The sequence below is a fragment of the Pinus tabuliformis genome, chromosome 4_1 (assembly GCF_031772625.1).
Source record: "Pinus tabuliformis cultivar Carrire ecotype Pingquan chromosome 4_1, CPIR1, whole genome shotgun sequence".
Classification (NCBI taxonomy): Eukaryota; Viridiplantae; Streptophyta; class Pinopsida; order Pinales; family Pinaceae; genus Pinus; species Pinus tabuliformis.
In genome coordinates, this window is record NC_142303.1 from 35,183,250 (window position 1) to 35,206,820 (window position 23,571).

Sequence of the window (23,571 nt, forward strand, 5' to 3'; positions counted from 1 at the left end):
ATGGCGGCCACTATAGACGATGGCCTCTCTAGGGATCTGGTGGCATTTTGGAACCCACTATGGGTCAATGTAAAAGCTTTCTCCTGTTTCGTGGACATCTTTCTGGCAGGGCACATTCGGGGACTACTTGGGAAAGTGCATATACTGAATGTATATGCCCCTTACAAGGACCATATTACTTTCTGGGAACAACTAAACTCCATGGACATACTGGCCCTGCCTTCACTAATTGTAGTTGGGGACTTAATTTTTACTATTGGTTTAAATGAGATATGGGGTAGTTCTCGTCAGGTGGACACACTAGCTGACTATATGAAGGAGCTCATCATCGAACACAATCTTATTGATATCTGTCCTCCCACTATATCTCCTACTTGGGATAACGACAGAGTCAGGGATGTATATGTTGCAAAGAATTTGGACCGTTTTCTCATGCATGAGCAGATTGTCGAGCAGCTTGGGTTGGTCCACTCTGAAGTTGTGAGTAATCGTATTTCTGATCATAGGCCTATTGTTCTCCACTGGAAAAGGAGTGACTTCAGAGGCGAGATTCCTTTCAAGTTTAACCGGGTTTGGCTTGATGATACGGATTTCAATAGTCTTGTGCGTGATGTCTAGCATCGGGTTGGGGCCTGAATCGACTCACCTATGATGCATATACTGGCGCTGCTCAAGATTCTTCGGCGGGAGGTAAGAACTTGGGAGCATAGAAAGCGCAGACTTCTCAATAAAGAGCTAGATGACATCATACAGGCACCTCTATTTAACCCTGTTTCGGAGGAGGAAATCCTAAATGTGATTAAAACTTTCAAGCGGGATAAGAGTCCTGGTCCAGACGGGTGGACTGTGGAGTTTTTTACTCATTTCTTTGATCTATTCAAGCAAGATTTACTGGACATGGTGGAGGAATCACGTACCAGCAGATATATTCATCCTTATATCAACTCTACTTATATTGCTCTTATCCGAAAACGACCCCAACCTCCAGTGTCTCGGAATATAGGCCTATTTCCCTCTACAATCTTATTTATAAAATCATATCAAAAACTATTGCAAATAGACTGAAGCTCACACTGTCCAAATATATCTCTCCACAACAATTTGGATTCCTCAACAACATACAGATACACGACGCAATGGCAACCGCCCAAGAATGCATGCATCCATACATCAAAAGAAGCAAAATGTTGCCATAATGAAAGTCGATCTTCAAAAGGCTTTTGATCACCTTGATTGCGGCTACTTGCGGCTCGTCCTCCACAAAATTGGTATACAAGTCAGTCCTGCAAATTGGATTATGGCTTGTGTTTCAAATGTCAAATATGTTGTTCTTATCAATAGTTATCCTACGTAGTTCTTTGAGGCGGGCAGAGGCCTCCGGCAAGGTTGTTCGCTGTCGCCACTTCTCTTCTTCTTAGCTATGGATGGACTGAGCCTTCACATACAACATCTGGTCGCTGGTGTGCATTTTCATGCCTTACATATGGGACGAGGTATACTTATATCACATAACTTCTTTGTTGATGACGTTCTCATCATGGGCATCCTTAACAAGTATGCATGGCTTCATCTATATAATATATTTGTTAAGTTTGTTAGGGCCACTGGACTGACCATGAATCTCTAGAAATCTAACATCCTCCATGATTTTTGTGATGAGGAGATAATCGCTTATATCTGCTGACTATTTGGTGTGGATTCAGAACCTCTGTCAGCAGGTATGAAATACCTTGGTTTTCACATCAAACCCTGCAGTTATAAAGCTATCGATTGGATGTGGCTCGTAGACTGATATTATAAGAGGATATCTGGCTAGGAGTTCAAATGCTTGTCATTACTCAATTGGGTGTGTACTGGGCACACCTATATCATCTGCCCCTTTCCATCATTAATAAGCTTAACAGGATAAATGGCAAATTTATTTGGTCTGGTAGGAAAAATCAGCATAAATACCATCTCGCAAAGCTGGAATTTCTCACTCTCCCCACACCACTGGGTGGCCGGGGCATACTGCATCTTAACAGATTTGGTTGGGCAATGTTGCTCAAATCCATGTGACGTGGCAAATTCAGTGGTGGTACATGGGGCACGATTATACAGTGAAAACACTTTTGCTCAAATCCATGTGACGTGGCATATTCAGTGGTGGTACATGGGGCATGATTATACAGTGAAAATATCTTTAAAATACTGATTTTTCTTGTCTGGATGAGACGTGGTCGGATCGGAACTACTTCTGGTCCTGCAATCTGGCTTAGTTTTATTAAACTACATCGTTGCTTTCTTTTGCTACTGGCTTGGAAACTGGGCACCGGACATTGCATTGCCATCGGACTGGATCACATACTGGGTATTGAAACAGCCTCGAAATTATCAGAGGAACTTATTCATTGTCTTCATAGTCGCGGTATATTTTTTTGGCAGCAGGTCATATCTTCATCGCAAGATTGCAGACCTATTTCGAAACGGGCTATGGAATTACAACTTACAGGGCAGAGGGCAAGCGAATGGGAACAAATTAGACCAAATTTACAGCTTGATGGAGCATGTCGTACTGTGGATCGGGACCAGATTGCCTAGAAGGGCAAAACAAAGGATGGCAATCACAAGATGGCTGACACATACCTTACACTACACTGTCGGTAGATTCCACAATCTGAGGTATGTTGATTCTCACACTACTGGAAAACAAAATCTCCCATTAAGATTATACTTTTCCTTTGGCTGGTATGGAAAAATAAAAATCTCACATGGGAAAACCTCCAAAATAGGTACTGGTATGGGCCAAGCTATTGTGTCATTTGCAGGGCTGCGGAGGAGCACAACATACATTTATTTTCATATTGTCCCAAGGTTGTCTTGCTCTGGCAAACACTTGCTTCTCATATTGGATTCACATATCAGCATTTCGACCATATCTCAGAATGTCTTATCTGGTGGAGCAAACAGCAATCTGCATGGCACACTATCCCACTATTTTTTTTAGGAGGTCTGGAAATGGAGCAATAAGATCATCTTCAACAACCACCGGATTTTTGAACTGCAGGTTTTGGATAACATCAAACTGGCACTCTCTACCGGTTCATATCTGCGTACTGGACCAAAAGTTTCTTCTCGTAAATCCACCCCCAAAGTGGTCTTTCCGGCCACCTATTTCGATGGAGCATCGCAAAGACATATTTGCGGATGTGGTTTCTAGATTGCCTTCTCGCCAGAACAGGAATACGGGATACATTGGGGTGCTGGCCGTGGCACGAACACTAAAGCTGAAGTAATGGCACTAGGTTTACTTTGGTTCACAAAATTTTTGAACATCCCAATATTACATATATACGGGGACTCTAAAATCCTCATTGATTATGTTCTGGGACGGGCACATATCTATCAACCCACTCTACAAGGCTGGCTGTTCCAAATACAACAACTCTGGAGTCTGGACTCATTATACGGGTTCATCTATTGAGCACATAGGAAAAGAACATGATCATTTTGCAGACAGGCTTCATGCTGGAGCGGACGGGCTGCACATTGAAATTAAGATGGGAGGGACGAATTCTGGACGCCGGGTGATGACTTTCTCTGGATAGATCTCTTTCTTTGCAGGAGTACGCATATGAACATGATGACTTGCCGGGATACACATATTGTACATATTACCTTTTCTATGCTTGGTTTTCTGATACACTAGTTTTCATTATGCCTGCTCAATACTGGTTATGATAGTCTATTTCTGGGTACGCCAGAATACCCTTGACTGGAACAGATCGATGATATTTGATGTATTTTATTACATCTATATGCTGCTTCCATATCACATACGTATGTAATACTTCTTTTTTATGAATATAGCGCTTTTTTCATACTGCAAAAAAAATTGGTGATTGTTGCTCACCGTCGGAATAAGTAGAGGGTGGTGGATCCCTCCACCTAGCAGAGACGTGCAGACAGTACGCATGAACAAACAGAAGTAGAGGAAATGGTGATGAAGGCGGTTTTAGCATCCCTATTGTGGTTCTGTATCGCAATGACTCTTCACTCGAGGGATAACAGTCTGCTCCAGGGAGCTCTATTAGCAGGGCTTTCATGGCAATAATAGTGGCAATAATAGGGGACATTGTATGGGCATTTGCTTTGCAGGGATCCACGATAATGGAAACATCTACTTGTTTTAGAAATTTTAGTGCTCAGTATCTCTGAATCCACTAGCTTTTATGGATGGGTCTGCACTTATCTCGTAAGTTGACTGTCCATTATCAGTTTCCTTTTAAATCTAGTAATAAGTTTGAGAGTTCAGCTGCTCACTGGAGTAGCAGAACACAAACCTTTGCAAAAGAGTCTTACCTTTGTGTTTGTTAGTATCAAGGCCACAAGCCATTCGAAGTTTTTTACTCACTTTCTCTTTCTTATATTAAGTTTAGTCTGATTTTGTCAAGACCCTCACTTGGCAATCAAATTCTGGGCTAAACTACTTGAGTGGTTTAGTAGTTGTCATCATCCTCTCTGTGTTCTGGATTTTATATTGGCTAGGCCTTTCTAGGCTGTCAGTTTTGGTCTCAATGGGCCAAACTCTCTTATAGTGTTGGGGTCTTTGGTTCCATATTACCAAGTCTGATTTTGTAAAGACCCTCACTTGGCAATCAGGTTCTGGACTACACTCATTGAAAGGTTTAGTAGGTCATCATGCTCTCTATACTGGCTAGGCCTTTTAGGCAGTAAGTTTTGGCCTCAATGGGCCAAGAACTCTGTTTATAGTGCTGGCATCTTTGGTTCCATATTACCAAATTCAAAGCATTATGGAAGTGGGAAAGAACCTCATTTACACTCTTTGATCATTCCTGGTCACCAGATACTAGCCTCGATAATGCATTCTTGCAAAAGTAATCCTTGCTTTAATTTCTATTTCTGCACTATTTATGTTGCCTTTCTCCCCTTGTGTGGGAGGTTCTAGATTGGGGACATTACTGGTGAGGAGTTTAAATTATCCAGGTCAGGTGCTTATTTTGACATTGGGATTCTTCTGTTGTCCTCCTTTATCTCCTCAAAAATTTTGAACCTTACTTGGGTTGGTCTTGGCCTGGAGGTGGATGGTCTTATCCCTTGGAGTTTTGTGTCAATTATTTCCCCTCTTTAGGCAATCTGCATTCTTCCCTCAATTGACTCAAAGTTTTCTCTCTACTGGTCGAAAAGCATACCTTGAAGAAAAGATTCTCGTGGGAGCGGTGGTTACAGTGATAGCATTGCATCCATCTCTCATGCCCAAATGGCAGCAATATATTCTGCTAATATTTAGCACAAAAACACCCCTCCAATCCAAAGGGAAATCAAGTAAGTGAAACCAAAATTGAACACAGATTTATAGCAGCTGCAGAGATAGTGGTGCAGATTGGCAACTGGATTCTAGACATAGGCAACACAAAAACAAGGAATACCAGATACATGCAAACTGTTGACATTTATTGCCAACTTAAAACCATAATGGGCAAAGTGTTGGAGGAATATTGTTACAAGGAATATTGTTGTGCCTGGATGACATTCATAAACAAATCAGAAAGTTGGACAGCAAAATGACAGCGATGGCAAAGTAGCTTGCCAGTTTGGAATTCACAAATTTGGATGATGAGATAAAACCACTAACCATGATCCAGGTGGACTCACCAACTGAATAGAAGCTGTCTATGGCAATTGCTTTTATGTTTGTTAGTAGTATTTTCGTGGTAAGTGCTGATAAACAAACCTCTCAATTAGCATGTTTAGCAGACAGTATTTAATAGACTTTTTTATTAGTTTGACTTTTTACTTCAACAAAAGCAGTAATGTTATGCTACTGGTGTGGGTTCCCTTGTGGTAAACCAATAGACATAACAAGACAATTTTATGCTGTATTAAATCACCTGCCCAACTTACACAAACATATATATCTATATGTGTGTGTGTGTGTGTGCTGCTACCAAACAATGTGTAACAGAGAAGGCAACAATGGCCGAATCAACTTGGACATCTATAAAGCTACACCTTACTTTGGAGAGCTAATATTGCTTACAAAACTACTTGTTTCTTTAGCAAAGTCACTACATTCTGAGAGTCATATCTGTGTTGTCTAAATCACCCTGGACCTAAATCTAGACTCACCCACAACCACTAGTACAAATCTGATCACCGTGCTGCTTTGTTAATTGGAATTGCATGCCACAATATTGTAGCTAGCTAGTTTGTTGCCCTTTTCTTTGGCATTCACGTTCTCGTTAATGTAGTCTTCATCAATTTAATGTTCTTCATTTTGTTAGAGCCCCTTAAGGTGGATGAGCTGTCTTCATTCTCTTTAAAACTTCACTTTCCTCATCTTTTGCAACAATTCTGATCTTTATAATAGGATTGAATCCCTCCCTAATGCCTATCTGCATGCTTTCCTTTAATTGTTTAGATATTTCTTCTACGTTTGCTTGGGATGTGGTTTGATTTTTACTAGTCTGCGTACCTGAAATGAATTTTCGTCATTTGTGAAAAATTCATTTCCATTTATAGCATTCAATATTTTAACCTTCCCAGGAAAATGAGACAATCAGACAATCAGCCCTTAAGCCTTCCGGATGATTACTAAACAAATAATCGAGCACATGACTCAGATGCCCTTCAACAAGGATAAGGACAAGTAGTCCACAAAACCACAGAAGGGGAGCTTTGCTAGTAGTTACCCTCCTATAATAGCTTAATCTAGCAATATTTAAGTAATCCTGAGACTTTTCAATGTATAGCGTGCAACGCTACTTTGCCAACTTGTCTACAACATTTAATACCCTAACACAAGCTTATGCTACTAAATCTACAATGCAAAAGGGCCAAACTTGCTTCAATAGGACCACTATGTCGAAATCAATTTCTCGAGTCGAAATCAATTTCACTGTTGTCATTACTACCACAGAAAAATGGATCTAAGTTCAAAACTCGTTAAAAGTGGTTGAATCTTCAAACAAGCTTCACGGTTATCATAAATATCTATCCCAAAAAAAGACCCACCTTTCAAAGACAGAATTTGATAGAATATGAAGGATTTAAAATGTCAGTAATAAAACTAATTAATCACTATTTTCATATCCATTAATATTTCATAGAACTGCACTAAGCACAGTCTTCAATTTAGATTATGTGAACTGACAGCAAACTAAATGGCATAATTAACCATGTATTTAGTTTCAGCCTGCTTCAAAACCATTTCTAGAATCCAATCTCACAGAAAATGAAGGTCCAAATTTCATTTAATACAATCTAGACTTTATAGATCCGAAAACAAAGGCATTCAAATCTAGACTTCTGTGGATCTGAAAATGAAAGACATCAATAGATACCATACCATAGCCACTATTGATTTTTGAAACAAGAGTGTCATTTTGTCAAATGTTCAATTTGATCACGGCCTGTAGATACAAACAAACCAATAAGTCCATTCTAGACGTCCTGTTTAATTAATATAGCTGTAGAAATTTGTGGATCCCGCTTAATAATAATCATTAGATTCATCAACCAGCTTAAACAGTTTGCACCTGTAGTGCCCACCACTTTGGATCTTCAAAAGAACCCAAATGTAATGCAATCTGACCATTAGATCTTCAAAAAAATGTAATGCAAACTGACCATTAACCTTCCAGATGCTCAGAGTGATTGAATTTTACCAATTACTTCCAAAATTTAAATATTATTTGATCATTCATTAAACTGTTCAAACATAACTAATGGTCTTCCACCCGCAAATGATTTCCTTAGAATTTTCATTTGCAAGCAGTAGACACTAAACGCTGCAGATAACCACCATCCTTTCGGAATAGCAGGCACAAATACAAGTTCTTTACAAACTGCTGAACATGCAGCCTATGGCAAGCTCCAAAACAAAACCCACGGAGCAAAATACAATGTTTCACAAATCTTGTGATGATTTAGGAAGGAGTTACAATGCCTAGTAAAATTTCCAGACCTTTTACCAAGCACGACCAAAATAGTTATAATTATGCCTTGTCATCATGGAACCACCAGCGAGTCTCTTTAGGTGATCGACCATTTCTGCAATTTTTGACATATCGATCGTTATCTGGTGGACGTTGCTGCATTGTATACAGAATGAAACATTACAATCAGTCAATCAGGGGCTTGTAAGCATATGTTTAATGAAACAGATTATAAAACTAAAAAAAAAAAACTCCAAAGAAAAGAAATATGGACCAGAACAAAACCTTCACAGTAGAGCTAGATAACATTGAAAGAATGCTGATGCAGATAGAGCTGACAGTCATAGCTGGAGACCAGGAATCGTACAGAATATCTGTTCAGACATGCAATACAACCAATAAATGAATAAACACAAAATCATATCATGCCCATGGATTAACTTTATCTTCGGCCCATTGCTTTTAGTGGTCAATCCTCCTTCCACCTCATATTGAATGACGACTTCTACAAGGCCCGTCAACAATATGAGAACTCTAAAATAGTGCTCATGGAATAAGAAAGCAGTGCATCAGGCTGCGTAACAACTTGTGGCCAATTCTCTCTTTTTCACCAAACAAATGCAACCATGCAACACAGATAAATAATCTCAAAGGTAAGAAGAACTTTGAATTTCAAACTTAGCACATCGTCATAAAGCTAATTTAGGCATAGTGCCTAGGATGGCACGTAAATGGTAAAAAACAAAATTGAAGTCACAGTCATAACCAGTTTTAAAGCTATAAATGCTAAACAATAAAACTAAAAGGTTAAAACAAGTAAAAAGGAGAAACAGAATTGCTGCTTTGTTAATTGACAGCAATAGCACATTTAAGCTAGAGAAACCCGATGCCCTAAACTGAGAATTAAAGGAAAATAAGGTTAACGATTGTCAGAATAGGCAAAACAAGCCCTAGCAAGTAGTTTGATATTATGCTGAACAGAAAATGCAAGCTAAGGCAGTATCCGACTAGTTTCAAGTAGCTTCTGAGAAATAGTGGTCATTTTTCCATGGCATAACTTCCATATTACAAACGATCATTTAATGTGGCATCTATCAAAAAATAAGTCAGGAATAGAGAATGTTCATAATTATCTTCTAAACACTATGGAGTATTATAATTCTTCTACTCTTTGAAGATCAAAAACAATCAAATCATGGGCCAAAAAAATGAATTATCACAATAAATCCAAAAATAAAAACAATTTATAAAAATTCCAAATACTAAAAAGAAAGAAAAACATAAATTCTATAATCAGCATTAAACAGTTTCCATATAAATGATATCAATATTTCTGTAAATTTAGTCATGCATTGATGATTCCTTTATGTTATGTTTGTTTGCTGAAATATTCGATTACAATATTCACCCTGAATAGAAGAATGTATGGATTAACAACTATTAACGATTTTCATTTAGAAAAAAAAAAAAGTGATAGTATGTACCAGAGGGGTTTCAAAGAACATAAAAGATAAACATTTAGAAAAAATAATAGGATTTCATGCATAGCTGAATAAACTCTACGGCAACGGGATACATACCTAGACATATGTGGCCATTGCTGTAAATATGTGGATGCAGAGGCGCTTGTGGGAGAAAAATAACCTGTAGAGAAGTAGAAAAAAGAAGTAAATGACCCATTTCGAGTTGACTTCTCAGAATTAGGTCAGATGGGCATTTGAGGAAAAATATGTAGAGCCAACCTGTGGAGCTTCCATGGGATAATGATCAGGGAAATCAACTTGTAGTTGATAGGATTCATTGGCATACATTGTGCCAGGGGCTCCTGTCAGCTCAATTATCCACCTAAACAGCAGCAATCCATATCAGAACCATGGACTGTGCCCACCCTTAAAGACATTCGTTACCCAGTAGTTTTAAAATACAGAAAAAAACAATATAAATGACTTTGCATTTAAGGAAAAATGTAGATATACATACCTCTGCAAATTATCAGTGGGTTTGTGCTTGAAACCAGCAGGTGGGTTCACTTGCCATTCCACTAATTCCTTCTGGAGCCTATTGGCAGCTATTTTGCTGAGGCCCTGGCCCTGCATCCACGCTGTTTCGGTTAAAATGAACAGAAATTTGGCACTCCGTAAACTTATTTTAAGTTGGGACATAAAATAAAACTTCATTTACCTTGTGAGCAGTGGAAGAACTCATGTTGATTGCAAAAATAAACCTAGTAATCGACTTGATAGCGAATACAGAGAAAAACCACAGAGTACCAAACTGCGACCACAAATAGTGGATAGAGAGACAGATGTTTAGGTCAGGGTAGGGTCTCTGTTCAAGAGGACGAGGGGTTTTATGGAATTAGGGAAGGGAACAGAACGAATCCATTGGACCCCAAAAAAAGTGAAAACTCGTCGTCCAAAAAGCCAAGAAGAATCGCCCGCCAGCGAAGAAAGAATGTGATAAGAAGATTGGGACGAATGATGCCAAAGGCAACTCTGCTCTCTTTTAGGGCATGTATAGCCTTTAACCTACTCTTGGCAATAAGCATCGATCACATGGAGCTCCATGGTTTTGTACACACCAAACCTTGGGTAACCGACCTCTTTTCAGGGCAACCAAAGGACCCCCAGTGGCCTTTTCTTATTCCCTTTATCTCGTGTGTTGCGTTGAATCTTTCGAACCGGAATGATTTGGTCAGTACTGTAACTTGTCCGGGTCAAACAATTCAGTTTTAATAATAAATTTGTGCACGCAACTGAAAATTAATTGGTAATCAAAATTATTTAGCATTTAATATTTTGTATATTAAATTTTATATCATCCAATTTAAATAATTTTAAATTTAATAATTATATTGGTAGATGTATTTATACAAATTTATCTAGAAAATAGTAGAAATTTCAGCGTGATTTTGATTAAATTTGGCAAAATATTTCCAAAAAATTGGGTTAAAGTGGTTAAATATTTTGGGTATTCAAGTGATTTTGATTAAATTTGGCAAAATATTTCCAAAAAATTGGGTTAAAGTGGTTAAATATTTTGGGTATTCAAGGGGTTTTTTACGATGTTGAATATATTTCCACTATCAAAATCATGATTCAAACACCCCAAACTCAGTTTTTTTGGAAAAAAAATACAATAAAATAAAAAATTGGCTAAGTTTGGCAAAAAATGGTCATCAAATGGCATCTAAGCAAATTTGTGGCTTTCATAGACCACACCAATGTGTTTATATTGCAAAAAAAAAAAATCAACTCTTGATAATAAAGTCGATAGATGTGTTTTTATTGTAAAGAAGGTGCCAGATTTGATTATGTGCATAAACATATTGAAAAAAGGGTACCAGTGATTATGTCAATACAAAAGAAGGTGTCAAATTTGATTATGTGCATAAACATATTTATATTGAAAAAATGGTTTCAGTTATTGTGTCAATACAATACAATGTTTATGTGTAATTGAATCACACTTTTAAAAGGTTTGCACAAATAGATCAAAAGTTTTTAGGTCACAAAAACTTAAGTTAAAAAATGAGATGGTGGTCAAAATTATATAGCATTTCCCCCGATCAGGATGCGAGCTGTAAGAAGGGACCTTTCGGGATTCAGGCCATGACCATTGCAATGAATGGAAGGGTTGGAGGGTGGCCTCATTACGACCCTTGCACATTTGGTCTTAAGCGAAAGGAGGCATAACGCATGCAATCATTTAATGTCTTAGGTGAAGGATGCAGGGACACCTTTGTGATGTGGTTTTATGATGGAAGATATGAGAGTTTAGGGGAGAGAATCACTGGTATCATTTATGAAATGGTCACATAACTATTGGTAAGCTTGAGGAAGAAAGCGCAGGAGCTTCTTGTGGGGCACCACCCTGGTGTAAAAGGTTTCCTTCTCCCTATGGTCAGCAACAGTGGGTATGTTCTATTATTGTGTTTCTCTTATCTCCCCTCACATGAGAATCGAAATCATTTGTCTTATCGATGGGGAAATGTTCATTATCTGATGCCTGGAATTAACTGGAAATCCATCCGTGAATTCTGGGAGGATAAGGTTTTTTTATGTTGGGTTGTCTGAACATTGTAAAATTGTCTCTGTTTATTTTGGAATCTTGTTATCCCGCATAGGGATGTACTCTGGTTCTCTGGTTTGGAATTTAGTCTATTTCTCTTGCATGGGTGCCTGTGTTTATTTCCTTTTTTGTTCATTGTTGTAGATGGTTGTTAAGAATTTGGACCTCCTGGGAAAGGTTCCTCCTAAATCGCCTCTATGTTCTGCCTTGGGATGGCTTAGTGAGCCCTATATTATTGTTTTTGGCCTCTTGCGACGGGCCCATTTTCTATCGAGGGGAAATTGTTGGGTTTTTGGTTTCAATACTCACTGTTACATGGGTTTCTATTGTGGTATCCTTACAAGTTTATATTTGCAGTGTGTGCTCCGAGACCTTAAGCTTGTTATTTGTTTCAAGTCGAGGTCTTGGTTAAATGTCTCAAGGTTTCATTATATTACAGTGTTTGGTTCCACAGCAATATGGTTCATTCCTCTTCCGCCAAAGGCTCTGCCGCTAATGGGGGTCGTGGGGGCAGAAGAAATACAAGGAAGGGAAGCATCCCACCCCAACCTCGCCAAGCGAGGGGTAGAGGCTGCAAATCCACTTCCAGACTCATTCAAGATTCCACTTAGCCATACCAGACAAGCATGTCAACTCAGGTCTATCAGTTCATATCGAGTTGGGAAGCAAAATTAAATCAATAGGAAGTAGGCGCAGAGATAGATATGGAGGAATGGCGAGGCTTGGTGCTGGATCCTAAACATTTCAAAGGTCGGTCCTCTCAATATAAACAAATTGTTTATTTATATTGGTTGATGAAGAATATTGTGGCAAGAGCTTTGATGAGCCCTTTAGCTAGCTCTTCCAACACTGATCCTAATCTCCAGGAAATTCATAAGGAATTTCAACTTATTCAGTTTCAAATTCAGCAACATAATGCCCGCCTCAACCGCCAAAAAACTACCATGGGTAAATAGACTATTTTACTCAATTTTAGTTTAATTATTAATTTAATTATTTTATTTTATTTTTATTTTTATGTAATTTGACTAAGTCAAAATGTTTACATGGGCCATTGATGATGATGATGATAGTTAACAGCCACTGAGACCAAACTTTGGTCTATCGGACCTAAAGCAGCAAATTATTTAGTTTGATTTAAGATTGTATTCCTATGCTCAAAAAGCTTGGAGAGAAGCTTCCCAAGCTCACTATAATTTTGACATCGTAAAAGGCTAGGAAGGTCAGTATTGCGACAAAGATTATGAAACTGAGATCTAATGTGGTTGTACGCAGGGCACTCTAAGAGGAAGTGGTTTTCATCCTCGATGTTCCTATTGTCACAGAGATGGCAGATCCTTTCCATCCATGGTGTTTTAGGAACTGCCCAATGACCTGTTTCACTATGGAGCTCATGAGAGTTTGTTCTAATCTTCACTATATTAATTTTCTTCTTTGAGCTAGTTAAAATAGAGAGATACTTTTGATCTTCTAGGGTGGGGTTGATGACCTTCTTATAATAACTTAATTTTCTTTTCACTGTTAAATCTTTCTCACACCACATTTTTTCTTTGAACTTAGAAGTAACAATATTTTTAATGTTATTAATGTTTTGCAATGCATCATTCTCATTGATCTCCCAATGGATTAACTAGGCCCTCGTGTCTTTATACCATCCCCGCTTGAGCCTTAGGTGGATTTGGCTAGAATTTAAAGCTACAACAGAAGCCTAGTCATAGCTAGGCTCTCGATAGGGGAAAGACCTGCTTCTATAAGGAGAATAGGATAGGGTGTATTGCTTTTAATTTTTAGGTTATACGTTATAAAACGCTTCTAGATTCGCTCAATCTTTCTCCAAGATTCTCTAGAGATGCTGCAACCCCAGACCTCACATCCATATAAGATAACAAGAGTGACTAAAGTTTCAGAGAGGAACTTCTTTTTATCCCACATTATGAGGTTTTCCGTTTTACAATTATTTTCAAGACCAAAATAAGCTTTCTACCCCACATTAATCCTTTTATCAATGCTATAGTTCCAGTTGAGCTTGTGATGAATATCAATTCCTAGGTACTTGTAAGAATACACTTCCTCCAAGTTATTATTGTCATACATAAAATTAGCGTAAGTATCCTTCTTGGATTTGATAATCATAACTTTTGTTTTGTTAGTGTTAACAATCATACCCATGGTAGAGCAGAAATCCTTAAGAAGCCTAAGTTTCTTATCAAGATCAGATGGGCACCTTGTGAGAAGAACAATATCGTCAGCATAGAGAAGAAGGATGATGACTATCCCAGCTAAGATTGTGCCAGCACATCCTGCTTCCTCTAAATAACCTTCAAGCTTGTCAATGTAAATGCCAAGTAGGGTAGGGGAGAGGGGGAAACCTTGTTTAACTCTGATATTACATTTAATATCTTTCAACCACCCCCCATTTCTTTTTGGCTTGGAAGTTACATTCTCATATAACCTTATACCAGAAACTCTCAACTCGAAAGGAACCTTTAGCTCTTCTAATCTATTCCAAAGGTTGTTTCTAGGAACCGTATCGAAAGCCTTTTGAAAGTCCACAAAGCAAGAAAAGGGATTGGATTTATCATTACGACATTCCTCCACAATGATCCTAAGCGTAACGAGGTGGTCTGTTGTTGAGTGACGCCTTCTAAAACCCGCTTGGCCTTTAGCCCGCTTACCTTCACTTTCAAGCCATATGCTCAACTTCTTTTCCAAAATAATACCATATAACTTGGCTAAGAGAGGGCTAATCATAATTGTCTGATAATTAGAGGGGTTATTTGCATCCCCACTTTTAAAAATAGGGATAATGAGGCTCTCAATCCATGGTTTAGGGAACCCTTGCTTGACCGCTTGATTGAAAAGCTTGTGGATGTGTGGGATGAGGACATGACCTCCAATTTTTAAGACTTCTGCTTGGTAACCTTCAATGTCCTTAGCTTTCCCATTTGCCAGGCATTTAAACCCAAAATCAATGTCTTCTAATGAGAAAACTTCTTTCGTTGTGAGCAGGGTTTCAAAGTTATCCATGACATTTGGATTATCGTTGTGAGAAAACTTCTTTCCTTGTGAGCAGGGTTTTAGAGATTATCATTCAAATCAGAATTATGCTCAGGTAAATATTGCACAAAGGCCGCAGAGATTATCGTTCAAATTAGAATTATGCTCAAGGTAAATATTGCACAAAGGCTGCAGAGATTATCATTCAAATCAGAATTTCTACGTGCCCAATAGAAACCCTCATTCGTTTAATTTCTACGTGCCCAACCGCTTCCCTCATTCATTTAATTTCTACGTGCCCCTCATTCTATCTCCTTCAGGAATAATCAAGATTGCCTTCGCCGATCCTAGGCGCAGAGCTGATTTATGTCAATGATCATTCATGGTCTAAAGACAAATTATAAATGAGTTTTCACATTTTTAAATACATTATAGTACATAAGAATTCACGCCTTTAAATAAGCTGTATTAAGTAACAATATAATTGGCAAAACTATGGGTTGTGAGAAACTGGAGCTCCAAAGTCACCAATGGAGAAATTGGAGCTCCAAAGTCACCAATGGTAAATTGACTCTATAATCTCAATTTTACCTCTACAGCTTAACAATATTGATAAGCATTAGTTTATTATAACTGAAATGTCATTAGAAGGTAAAATGATATCACTTGAGACAGAAATGCAAGGAATAAAAGATAGGATGCAAGAAATAGAACACAAAAAACTATTAATGGTCAAAGAAAATTGACTCTATAATCTCAATTTTACCTCTACAGCGTAACAATATTGATAAGCATTAGTTTATTATAATTGCAATGTCATTAGAAGGTAAAATGATATCACTTGAGGCAGAAATGCAAGGAATGAAAGATATGATGCAAGAAATAGAACACAAAAAACAATTAATGGTCAAAGAAAATTGCACCTTGAGAGATGAGACTAAAGAAGTAAAAGAAAAACTAGATAATAATTCAGCACTAAGTAGCATAATAAATAAAATAGATATCAAACCCATAAAAGAGGAAATGAACAAATTAATTGAATTGGATCATGAGTGCCACAAAAGAGCCCTAAATCTTATAATTGTTGGTATAAAAGAGCAAAACAATGAGGACACATTAGAAATAGTAAAAGAACAATTGAAAATTATCTCACAAATTCAAATGGATTATCTAATAAAAGAAAAAAGGGTTGGAAAGATTATTGAGCATAAACATAGACTAATCCATGTTAAGGTAAGTTGCAATAACAACAAATTAGATATACTTAGTAAATCTCCAAGTCTAAAAGGGTCATAAATCTTTAAAAATGAATACCTTATTCCAGAAGATCAAGCTAACAAAGGAAAGAAGTAAAAAAGGTAAAGGAAGCAAGAAAATAACGTAAATGGGCAATCATTAAGGAAAGTTATTATTAGAGATAGAGCCCAAAATAAAAGTGATAAATAGGGATTAGGAACATTCTTGATCCTCGTGTGGAATTGTCATAGTTTTCCATAGCGTAAAGGCTCTATGTTAAGTTGGATCGTGAGTGATATTGATCTCATTCTCTTAGTTGAAATTTGGAAGCATGACGAATCTAGGGTCCCCTACATAGATGTATTCATTCTTTGGTATACTTGAAACAAGAAATCCTCTCATAGAGGATTTGTTGGTATAGTCTGTTATATAAAAAATACTAATTCTTCCCACATTTGACTTCATAAGATTGAACCCCTCAATCAAAACATTTGGATCAAAAATTTTTACTCTACCAATAGGATTTTTCTCGCAATTTGTTATTTTTCTCCTATCAACTCTTCCTCCTATAATAAAAATAACATGGATAAGAATTGCCCCTTCATTACCTTAGAAAAAGTTATTCACAGTGTAAGGAAGGAAGGAAACATCATTTTACTTAGGGACTTCAATGCTAGAACCGCTACTAACTAAGCTACTCTATTAAGTAATAACACTAACCCTAACCCCTTATGGCTTTATGACGATTATGACTTAGATCGTAAATTCAAAAGAAATTCTGAAGATATAACCGAGAACCTATTTGGTACCGAGCTTATCAAGCTTTGTAGTTCCCAAAACCTAATTATTTGTAATGGGATTAATAAGTGGCCTACATTTGGCTAAACGACTATAGAAATTTGGTTATAGAATCACAATTTCTCAAGAAATTTTAATCTAAATCAAGAGACAATTCTACTCTAGTGATCTGTAGAATTCAATTCACAATTTAGAATAACAATCTCATACATGCAATAAGAAATAACACACATGGAAAATATTTTTTCTAGGGGAAACCAACTGGGAAAAACCCCTCAAGCCTCTTTGCATTAATTAGATGAATAGAGATGTATTACAATTTCTAGCTCAACCTGCAAGTGAATAGCCTATCTCTCTTCTTAATGAGAAGCTCTAACCTAGACTTAGTCAATATTTTCCTATGCTTGAGCCCCTATTTCCTTGCGCAATTCCTAGAGAATTATCCCCTATTTTTTAGGAATTTTCCTCCAATTGATTGCGCAATTCCCAATGTTTGACCATCTGCTTGCATGCAACACCTGTACACTCAAACTAGTTTACAAATGTTTGTTACACTGCCTTGGAAACTCCACCACAGCTAGGAACTCGAATTCTATGCATGCACTAGTTCTTTTAGGATGATTGATTAGTTAACTGGATGATCACTGAGATAGACTGTTGTCCTATTGCACAACTGACCTTCCACTAGTTCCTCCAACTATTAGAACTAGTTTAATTGAACTCAACTGGATATAACTGAGTGTTGCAAACACACATTTATAATTGAACTCCAAGCACTCTAACTCGAATTTACTAAGCTAACTGAGTGATAAGAGCTATGTCACCGAAGTTAACTACATCCAAGTTGTTTGCTAATATGTAAATTCGAATTTTCTCAATTTGACTTTTCTTACTACACTTCTCAACACCCTCTCAACAAGAAAGGGATTATCAACCACCCCTATCCTACACTTGAGGAACTCAAACTTCCTTCTTGATAAATCCTTTGTCAAGATGTCAACATCTTGATCCTTTGTCAAAATGTATTTTAGCAACATTATTCGCCTTTACACGCAGTCCCATAAGTAATGATACTAGATATATATATATATATATATATATATATATATATATATATATATATATATATATATATATATAGATATATATATGCTTGGATCGATCGTGAAATATCGGATTGTCGGAGAGCTTAACGCAACTCTAATTATCACAATAGATCATATTTGGATCCATCATTTGACCAAACAGTTCCACAAGTATCTTTCTCATCCACATCGCCTCACATGTTGCTTGACTTGTAACCATGTATTTTTCTTCTACCGAGATAAGCACCACAAATCTTTGCTTCTTGTTGTATCAGGAAACCGTTGTGGACCCAACAATGAAAATTCCATCCGATGTACTCTTTCGGTCGGATGGAATCCTTGCCGAATCTGCATTTGTGAAGCCACACAACGTCACTCCCTCTGTTTGTTTGTACCATAATTCGTACTAGGTAGTGCCTCTGAGGTACCGTAAAACATGCTTAGTTGCTTTCCAATATAATTTGGATGGCCTAACCATAACTTTCCTCAATTGGTTGACTGCATAGCACATATATGGTCGTGTGTTCATAAGATACATCAATGAATCCACTAACTATAATGGTAGCATCCACCTCTTCACCTGAAGTGGTAGTTTCCTTCCTCCAGTTGGTCGTTAGAGGTGTCTCCATGGGTTTACAACTCTCCATGTAGAATATTTGTAGTATATCATTGGCATACTTGCCTTGAGACACAAACAATTCCCCATTGCCTTGTCATACTTCCAGCCTAAGGAAGTAGTGCATGAGAGCCACGTCCTTCATTTCAAATTCCCTTGCAAGTTCCTCCTTGCAAGAGTTGATCAATTGCTCATCACTTGTTAATATTAAATCATCAACATATAAAACAATGATAAGTAGTCTACCTTCTACCAAAATATGATAGAGGTTTGCATTTGCTTTACTTTTGGTGAAGCCCAAACCAGTGAGATAATTGTTGATCTTGGTGTACCAAGCACGGGGTGCTTGTTTGAGACCATATAATGCTTGCTTGAGTTTGCTCACATGAGACTCCCGATCAAATGTCTTAAAAACTTTTGATTGCTCGATATACACGTCCTCCTCAATAACACCATTGATAAATGATGTTTTTACATCCATCTGGTGGATCTTCCATCCCATATATGCAGCCAATGCAAGAATTGATCTAATGGATGAATACCTTACTACAAGAGCGAAGGTTTCCTCATAGTCAATTCCCTCAACTTGAGAGAATACTTTGTCCACAAATTTGGCTTTATACTTCTCTATGCTTCCATTTGCTGCATGCTTAACCTTGAAGATCCATCTCGAACCCACAATTGATTTATCTATAGGTCTTAGGGCCACTTCCCAAACATTGTTATTCATGATGGATTTGTATTCTTCCACCATTGCATCAACCCAAACAGGTTTCTCTACAACTTCCTCAGAAGTGGATGGCTCAGTCTCTACAAGCTCAGTCATTAGAGCCATGTAGCCAGTGTACCTCTCAGGTGACCTCCTTTTCCTACAAGGATCTCCCACATTCTCCCTTGCATCTTACACAATTCTATCAACTTCCCTGGTTCTTTTTCTCCCTTCTCTGCATGGTTCTGCTTGAGTGGATGTCTCCACTCTCTGCTCCTCTAATTTTGGTTGTTCCACAACTTCTTGAGGTTCCTCCTTTGAAGCTAAAATATCCTCTTCATGTGGGATCTAAAGCTCCCTCTCAAGAGATCACCACATCGCTTTCTCCTCATCAAACTTTACATCCCTTCGCACAACTGTCATTCTGAGGGAAGGTAAGTACACATGGTAATTACATGGAGTTTCAGTGTAACCCTTAAAAAGTACCAACTGTGTTGTCAGCTCAAGCTTCTTCCTTGAATCTTTGGTGACATGGCAGTAAACAGAGGTTCCAAAAATATTTAAGTTAGAAACATCCGACTTTCTCCTCGAGTATTCATACCAAGAACCCGATGAGGACTCTGATTCCGCAAGTAGACTGTTGTGTTACATGCCTTTGCCCATAAATGCAGTGGTAGGCCTTAGTCATGTTGCATAGCTCTTGCAGCTCCAACGATGCTCAAGTTCTTTCTCTCAGCTACCCCATTTTGTTGTGGGTTGTGGGGTGTTGTCAACTCTCTTTAAATGCCTTCTTTTGCATATAAATCCTTCAAGTCATTCAAAACATACTCACATCCATTGTCACTCCTGAGAACCTTTACCTTCTTGCTAGTCTCTTTCTCAACTAGGGCCTTGAATTCTACAAACTTTGAGAATGTCTCATCCTTCTTCTGCATGAAGAAGATCCAACACTTTCTTAAGAAATCATCAATAAAAATAATAGATATTTGTGTCTAGGAGTAGAAGTTGTCGAGAAAGGTCCACAAACATCAGAGTGGACTCTTTCCAATATTGCGTGTGCTTTGCTGTATCGATCATTGAATGTGGATTTCACATACTTCCCCAAGGTACAACCTTTGCAGACATCTTGTTGCTCAACTGCTCATTTAGGGAGACCAGTGGTTATTTGCTGCATAATTTTCAGGGCACCATGATGCAAATGGCCCAATCTTGTGTGCCAAATTTCATCGACATCGTGACTCTGCACTTTCTCTGACAGACTTCTTAATGCAGCATAATCTTCCACATCCAACTTGTGTAGGTTCTCAACTCGAACCCCAATTTGCTTCACCTATCCAGTGGTTATGTGTCTCAATAATTCTTTCCCTTTGATGAAGATCACATCATAACCATAGTCTTCCAAAAATGATATAGAGATGAGATTCTTCTTTATGTCTGGAACGTGTTATGCTCTTAATCCTGCAAGACGATACTAGAATACCAAATATGCGAAAAAATATACCCAGAACATAGAACAAGAGCAATAACAACAAGTATTTTATTATTCAGAAAGCAAAGTTCACTTGCCTCTTCGAGGGGGCAACCTCCAATAGAGCTGAGCTCGATTACAAAATAAGACACGATGCTCCTCGCAGGGAGTCTCTATCCTTTATATAGGATTCATACATGCAATACCATGGTTCTTATTAATACCATCTATCTAATACCATGGCCCATTTGCAACTAATTGTGGTCCCGTCATTAAATGCGGGTTAACCACTTACAATTATTAATATGGGCTTTATTGACTCTTTACTTAACTATAACTATGACTCAATCCTATTACATAAATAAGGGGGTTAGGGTGGGACCCTAACATGCCCTCCCCCATAAGAATAGCCTTATCCTCAAGGCAGAAGCTGTGGAAACTGTTGAAGAAGAGTGGTTGGTTCCCAGGTTGCATCTTCTAGAGAGGTGTCTTTCCACTTGACGAGGACTTCCTTGATCAGGCGGCCACGCAGGTGCCATTCTCGTGTGTCCAGGACCTGTTCAGGTTGGAGCCAGATTGACCCTTCTTCATCTAGTTCAGGTAGACTGGTTTGAATTCTGTAATTGTTCCCAATCACTTTCTTGAGGCATGAGACATGGAAAACTGGATGGATTTTTGCAGTGGGTGGCAAAGCTAGCTTGTAGGCCACTTCTCTAATGTGCTGAAGTACTTGATATGGTCCGTAGAATTTTGGAGATAGTTTCTAACAACCCTTGTCTTTGAGTGATGTTTGCTTATATGGTTGCAGCCTCAAAAATACCTGATCTCCTTCTTGAAATTGGCGTTCTGAGCGATGCTGATCTACTTGTTGCTTCATGCGGTTTTGAGCTTGATGAAGATTCTCTCTAAGATGGGTGAGCATGGTTGTGCGGTTTTGTAGGAGTTGATCCATTGCTTGTACCTTCAAGCACCCCTTGATATAATAAGTAGGGAAGGAGGGAGTTGACCATAAACTACTTCATATGGAGTCATTTTGGTGGTGGCATGATTGTTGGTGTTATACCACCATTCATCTAGAGGTAACCACTGTACCCAGAGATGTTGCTTTTCTGAAGTGAAACACCTAAGGTAAGTTTCCAGACATTTGTTGACTACTTCAGTTTGACCATCAGTTTGTGGATGATAGGAAGTACTGAGTTTTAGTTGGGTACCTTGTAGTCGGAAGAGTTCTTGCCAAAAATTACTAGTGAAGACCGGGTCATGATCAGACACAATGGAAGTGGGCATGCCATGCAATTTGAAGATTTGATCCATGAAAGATTGAGCGACCAAATTCGGTGTAAAAGAATGGGGTAGGGCGCAAAAATGAGCATACTTAGAAAGTTTGTCCACAACCACCATGACGACTGACTTGTTTCCTGACTTTGGAAGACCTGTAATGAAATCCATAGAAACCTCTGTCCATATTGATGCCGGGAGGGGCAATGGTTGTAATGTGCCTGGTGCTTTGACTATCTCTCCTTTATTGCGCTAATAGATGTCGCATTCAACTACAAAAGTAAGATGTACTTTTTCATGCCTGTCCAAAAAAATGATCTTTGAGTGCAAGCATACGTCTTCTGAAAGCCTGAATGTCCTGTAGTGGGAGATGAGTGCAACTCTGCCAAAATGTGGCTTTTGAGGGTGGATGTTGGTGATATTAAGAATCTCATCCTGCCATGAGTATCCCTTGGTGGAATTTGGATCCGCCTACAATTGAGTAATGAGTTAGGAGAGCCAGGGATGTGAAAACCATTCCTTGCGAGCCTCTTCAATCCATTCTGGAATGGGAAGGGAAATTGCGAGCAGGGTACTTTCCTCCTCAAATTGGTGAGATAATGCATCTGCTACAATATTTTCGCGCCCTTTCTTGTAAATTATCTCATAATCATATCCCAACATTTTGGCGAGCCATTAATTTTGTTGTGCTGAGGATAGGCATTGCTCCAAAAAATATTTAAGGCTTTAATGGTCTGTGCGGATTTGGAAGCGTCGCCCCAATAAGTAAGGTCGCCAGGTATCTACTGCATGTAAGATGGCCATCATCTCCTTCTCATAGGTAGATTGTCCCATATTCTTTCCACTTAGTTGTTGGCTTGTGAAGGCTAAGGGTCAGCCTTCCTGCATTAAGACATCCCCAATACCCGTACCCAAAGCATCACATTCAATGACAAAAGATTTGGTGAAGTCGGGTAGTGCTAAGACTGGAGTGGAACACATGGCATTTTTGAGAGCTGTAAAGGCCTGTTGTGCTTCATCATTCCAAAGGAATGAATTTTTCTTGAGGAGTTGAGTGAGGGGCCTCACAATGCGACCATAATTGTGGACAAATTTGCGATAGTAGCCCATGAGACGCAAAAATCCTCTCAAGCTCTTCAAGGTCTTAGGTTGAGGCCAATCTTGCATTGCCTGGATCTTTTTGGGGTCCACCCTGACACCTTCATGCCCCACAATGTGGCCCAAATACTCAACTTCTTCCATGCCAAAAGAACACTTGGACATCTTACAAACAATTTATGCTTGCGGAGCAGTTGCAAGAGCAGATCTACATGCTGAAGATGTGTGGCCCAAGTGCGACTGTAGATGAGGATGTCATCGAAGAAAACAAGGATGAA

General features: G+C 38.4%; 1 protein-coding gene across 1 annotated transcript; it reads right to left on the bottom strand.

Moving 5' to 3' along the window:
• Positions 1 to 7,670: 7,670 nt before the first annotated feature.
• Positions 7,671 to 10,556, bottom strand: LOC149174055 (putative ubiquitin-conjugating enzyme E2 16). Its single transcript, XM_089419159.1, has 6 exons — positions 10,119 to 10,556; positions 9,918 to 10,027; positions 9,680 to 9,782; positions 9,518 to 9,581; positions 8,223 to 8,311; positions 7,671 to 8,093 (listed from the first exon to the last, which is right to left on the bottom strand). The coding sequence occupies exons 1-6, from the start codon at positions 10,140 to 10,142 to the stop codon at positions 7,998 to 8,000; spliced, it is 486 nt and encodes a 161-aa protein (XP_089275285.1). The 5' UTR covers positions 10,143 to 10,556; the 3' UTR covers positions 7,671 to 7,997.
• Between the last annotated feature and the right edge of the window lie 13,015 nt (positions 10,557 to 23,571).